This window comes from Apaloderma vittatum, unplaced genomic scaffold (assembly GCF_000703405.1).
Source record: "Apaloderma vittatum isolate BGI_N311 unplaced genomic scaffold, ASM70340v1 scaffold25472, whole genome shotgun sequence".
NCBI classification, from domain to species: domain Eukaryota; kingdom Metazoa; phylum Chordata; class Aves; order Trogoniformes; family Trogonidae; genus Apaloderma; species Apaloderma vittatum.
In genome coordinates, this window is record NW_009705614.1 from 536 (window position 1) to 5,728 (window position 5,193).

Here is a 5,193-nt window from a genome sequence, read left to right on the forward strand (position 1 = left end):
TTTGTCACCAACCTCATGCTGCAGGATGGGAAGGATGGACGGGGAAAGCATCTTTTCCCCCTCGCCAGGCTCGAGTGCTGCAGGGAGATGAGGTCTGAGCATCACGGGGGAATATCTGCCCTGGTTGAGGAGTGCAGTGTCCTCCTGTCTCCCGAGGGACCTGTCCTCGTGATGGGCAATGGCTGGTGCTAACAATAGACCGCCAGGAAACACTACGTTCAGACGGTGCTTCCTTTGCAGGCACGCAGCACCCTGTGCTCCCCAGCTGGTTTGCTTTGCTCCTAATGAGAAAACTCCAGGGAGACTCAGCGCTGCATTTCCAAGCCCTCCAGGCTTCCCTTTCAGCAGATAGTTTTGCTTTCAAATTCCTGTATTGTTTGGTTTCTGCTGGGACCAGGGTGGGGAGTGTGGAGCTGAGCATGACCCTTTGCAGCCTGGCTGCTCCTTTAATTTTCCAGCCAAGTGAGAAGGTCGGATGTTACAGGGGTGGAAAACAATTTGTGATTCTCCTTGAACCCTTCACCCAAAGCCTGACAGCGAGGTCATGGTCAGAGAGGGGGCTCTGAGTTGAACACAGGGAGAGGCAGGGTCACCTGCACCTCCCTGCTGCCAGGATTGGAGAGGGTTAGAGCTCAGTGTTTGCCCCTCATGTCTGCAGGCCCAAAAAGCCAAAGTCTTCAGTGATGTCGAGAATGAGCTGGAGGAGCTGGCAGTCACCATCGCGCAATCCAAGAAGATGGTGGAGCTCATTAAGGTGAATCTGCGACGGCTTCATTAGTGCAGCTCTGCTGGACTGGGGAGCAGAGGCAAAGTGGCTGTGAGCTTTTGGGGTGTGTTGGGTGTAGAGGTGGTGCTCACAGGGGAGCAAGCACTCCATAAAACGCTGGTGATCCTGGTAACAATCCCTGAGGATTCCTGCTCCTCATCTCTGCTAGCCCTCGTGGCATCTCTGGTTGCTTTCCTTTGCAACCTGGAAGGAGGAACAGGGCAAGGACCATGTTGGGACATCCACTGGCTCTTGCACCTTCTCTCCTCAGGGTCACAAGGTTTTGGTCCCCTTTGGCCCTTGTGCAAACATGTCACTTCACCACCTGGGGACATGAGATGTGGCAGCCGTGCCCAGACAGATCCCTCAACACCTGGGCTGTAGAATGCTCCAAGCTCTTGGGTGAAGGGGGTTATGGGGTGTCAAGGGGCACCCTGCATTGCTGAGGGCTGAGCGCTGGGCAGGGGACAAGGGTGCTCTCCCACACCTTTTCCTGCAGGAGGTGACCCAAATCACTCTATCCCTGTGCTCAGGGTGCTGCCATGAAGGAGAGAGAGAAAGTCAAGAAGCTCTTTGCAGAAGCCTCCGAGGCCCTGGCAACTTTCCAGAAGGAGGTGGTTGGTTTCATTGAGGATGGAGAGCGCTCCATGCTGGGAGAGGCCGAGGCTGATCTCCGCTGGAAGGAGGAGAGACGAGCCAAGCTGGCCCAGTGCAAGCAAAACCTGGAGAACGTCCCCAGCACTGACACCATCTACTTCCTTCAGGTGCCTGGGTGGGATGGGGCGAGGAGAAGGAGCCGATAACATCTTTTGGAGTTTTGTCGCATTTTGGAGCTGGGTGCCAGAAGCACCGGAATGTGAGGGCTGCCGAGTCTCGCTCCTGTTGGCATAGTCCTCTCCCCTCCCTGCTCCCTGTGAGAGGTTGGGGTGCCCCCCTGCCTCCATCCAGCATCCCCTCCCTCCCTGGCAGCCCAGCAAGAGGAGACCTTTTTGGGAGGAGATGCTGCTCTGTGCGAGATGAGCACAGTCTGGGTCCAGGTTTGCAAGGGTGTGAAAAGAAGGCGCCAAGAACACGCAGCCAGGAAAGTGCTCTCCTCCCTTAAGCAAGGCTGTCCTTGGGCCAAGTCCTGTGAGCTGCCAGTTCCCAAATCCTCCGGGGTAGGGTGGGGTTGCGGAACAAGAGACAACTTCGGCTTGTTTGAAACCTCCTGAAACTCTGTCTTTTTGGCTCAGGAATTTCAGGCCTTAAAAGCAGCTATGGAAGAAAACCTCTCCCCGGCTCTGAGCTTCCAGAACGAGCTGAATTTCACCAAATGCACCCAAGCCGTGGGCGCTGTGAAGGATGCGCTGTCCGCTGCCTGCAAAAACCAGTGGAACCATTTGCAGGGGAAAGGCATTGATGGGCTGAATTTCCAGGAGATGGAGGAAGGTTTGTGTCCACCTAAGCCTCTCTGCTTGGAGATCACCCCATCACCCTCCATCCTCCCCATTTAGGTGGGAGATGCTTGGAGGCTCCATGCAAGTGCTGGCCCCTCTCCCACCAGCCATTGGAGCTGCCCGGCACGGTTGCACTGCACGTTGCACAATCCCTGTCTGGGCTTACGCCTTGTCCTTGAGGTTTTATGAATTTTTCCACGGAGACTGGAAAGGCAACAAACAGCCTGGGAGTTAGGCAGGGCCCTGTGGGAGGGGGCAAGTGGCCAAAGTGGCCTCCCATGAAAGGGGACTTTTTCTTCCCAAGATAGACGATCCTCTTCACAGGACGGGCTGTGGTGTCCCAAACCTGCCAGGGTTAAGAAGCCACCGTGGCAGATTTCTCCCACGCTCTCTCATTTAGCCTGAGCTCTCCCCTCTCTCTCATTTTCAGGGGAATTGCAGCCAGTTCCTTGCCTCTCCCTGCTTGTCTCACTGGTGTGGCAAAGGTGGCATCTGTCCTTTCCTGTGTCCGAGTCAGCGGGGATGTGCAGGGGGAGCTGGGGATGCCAGCTGGGGCTCGGGCACCAGAGCAGCTGGAGGCCATCAGGGTGTCCAGAGTGTGTGGGGAGGTGATGCTCCAGTAACACCCTTGTTTGTGGCATTGTTTCTCTGCTGATGGCAAACGCTTCTCTCCCTGTCTCTGCAGCGTTGTCCGAGTCTCGATTTCCAGAGAAGTCGAACAAACCTGCCTGCCTGGAGAGCCGTGATTACTTCCTGAAATGTAAGCGAGGGGCTTTTGCTTTGGCAGTTGTTGCTAAGACCCATCTTCCCTTTCCTCTCTCCCAGCCAGCTCCTTCCCGCCTCCCCGGTGGAGCTGGTCCTGAGCTGATGGCTGGCAGGAGCGCTGCCGTCACCCGAGGAAATATTGCTCAGCTAACAAGGAAGCCTCCTTTCTTTCCTGACAATGGTCATAATCTGTTTGGGTGATTTTTTTTTTCCTTCTTCTGTGGTTCTGCTGGACCAGCTGCTTGGGAATCTGCGGGCGTACCATGTAATTTCTGCTGCCTTCCAGCCCTTGATGAGTTGGATCCTCCGTTAAATTAATTTTGAGCTTGTGCATTGTCCTTGTTTGCCGCAGAGCAGCGATCTGATGAGGGTCAGCTTCAGTGGCAGCAAGGAGAGCAATAATTCAGTGGCTGAACAGAGACAGTGGGGCAGGAGGGGCTGAGGCTGGAGGGTTCAAGGCTCGGTTTGGGCTCCAAGACCCCACAGCCTTACAGGGGGTGCAGGGTGACCTACTGAGATGTCCCTGGGGCACAAGATCTTCCTCGGTGGCACCAGTGCACCTCGGTGGAAGCTGGGCAGCAAAACCTGGGCCCAGGCAGGGTGTGCTGTGCAGCTTCTCTAGGGAGCTGTGGGTCAGACCCACAACACAATGCGGATGTGTCCAGGGCTGTTCCAGCCGGACATCGCTGGGATCCAGCGGTGGTTGCAGTGAGTGGTGACTGCAAGGAGCAGTTGTTTTGTAGCCTGGCTGTTGTCCTGTCTTCTTGGGGTCTCACGCTATTGTGTTGCTGAAACTCACTTTATCTGGGATGTTCCTACTATCACTCTGTCAGGTGGATGCTCCAAGGTCTGGTATCATGGTTGAGCTCATCAAGCAGCCCCTCTGCTCTCTCCTCTGCCCTGTATTCATCTTGCTTATGGGAGGTTATCAGCTCTTTCAGCCCCTCATCTTCATTGGCAAAAACTGGCCGTGGGATTTAAAAGCAAGGGGATAGAGTGATGGCAGAAGTCAGAAAGCATCATGCTAATTGCCAGAGGAGCAGAGGGTCAGAGCGGCAAGGGCTAGCGGGAAGATATCATCCCATTTCCCTCTTTGTCCTCATGTCTCCTTCTTGCCCCACACAGTTGCCTTCATCATTGACCTGGACAGTGACACAGCCGACAAGTTCATCCAGCTCTTTGGTACCAAAGGGGCCAAGCGGGTGCTGTGCCCCATCCCCTACCCGGAAAGCCCGACCCGGTTCATCAACTGCGAGCAGGTGCTGGGCGTGAACCTCATGAACCGGGGCAACTACTACTGGGAGGTGGAGCTCATCGACGGCTGGGTCAGCATCGGTGTCATCGCTGAGGACTTCGACCCCCAGGAGGCCTACAACCGCGGGCGCCTGGGGCGGAACGAGAAGTCCTGCTGCCTGCAGTGGAACGGACAGAACTACGTGGCTTGGTTTGGTGGCTTGGAATCCGTCATCCAACAGCCGTTTTTCCAAACAATCGGGGTCTTCCTGGAGTATTCGGAGAAGGCTCTGACCTTCTACGGAGTCAAGGACTCCAAGATGACCTGCCTGCAGCAGCTCAAGGTCTCCCCTTCTGCCAAGGGCCAGTTTGACCCATTCCAGAACAAGGTCAACCACCAATTCGCCTCTCTTTTCTCCTGCAAGCTGAAACCAGCCTTCTTTCTGGAAAGCGTCGATGCCCACCTGCAGATCGGGCCGCTGAAGAAGGATTGCGTTTCGGTGCTCAAGCGTAGGTAACTGCCTGGAGACCCAGAAAAGTCTCTCCTGCAGCATATTGCCACTGTCGTGGCTTCCCTTTGGTAGCGTTGTATTTCTCTGTGGCATCCCTCCTTCCTCACTCCGTGCTGTTGGTGACCCAGGGGTGGATGAAGCTGTCTGGCGGGCAGAGCCGCGGGCTGGGAGCCAGGAGGGAGCTGGATCCGAGCTCCGGCTCTGCTGCTGGGCTGCTGAGAGAACTTGGGCGAGTCCCCGCGCTGTCTCTGCCCTTCAGTTTCCCTTTCTGGACATCAGGGACCACGATACAGCCTTTCTTGGTAAAGCGTGTTGCTCAGAAGTGCCACATAGATTTGAAGCTGTATCTTGGCCAGCTGCCGGGCTGCCCGGTTCCTCTCCTCACAGCCCTGGTGACTTGCACGGATGCTCCACTTTGTGCCTTAACTCCATCTCTGTGTCACTGCTGCCTTTTTCTTTTTTTTAAGCACCTTTTGCATGC

The 5,193-nt window shown here is 55.7% G+C and overlaps 1 protein-coding gene across 1 annotated transcript; it reads left to right on the plus strand.

The window, feature by feature from the left end:
• Positions 1–658: 658 nt before the first annotated feature.
• Positions 659–4,718, plus strand: TRIM47 (tripartite motif containing 47; the record flags this gene model as incomplete). Its single annotated transcript, XM_009865500.1, has 5 exons — positions 659–754; positions 1,300–1,530; positions 1,999–2,194; positions 2,888–2,962; positions 4,093–4,718. Coding segments are annotated over 5 exons (1,224 nt in total), but the record flags the coding sequence as incomplete, so codon positions are not given.
• Positions 4,719–5,193: the final 475 nt, after the last annotated feature.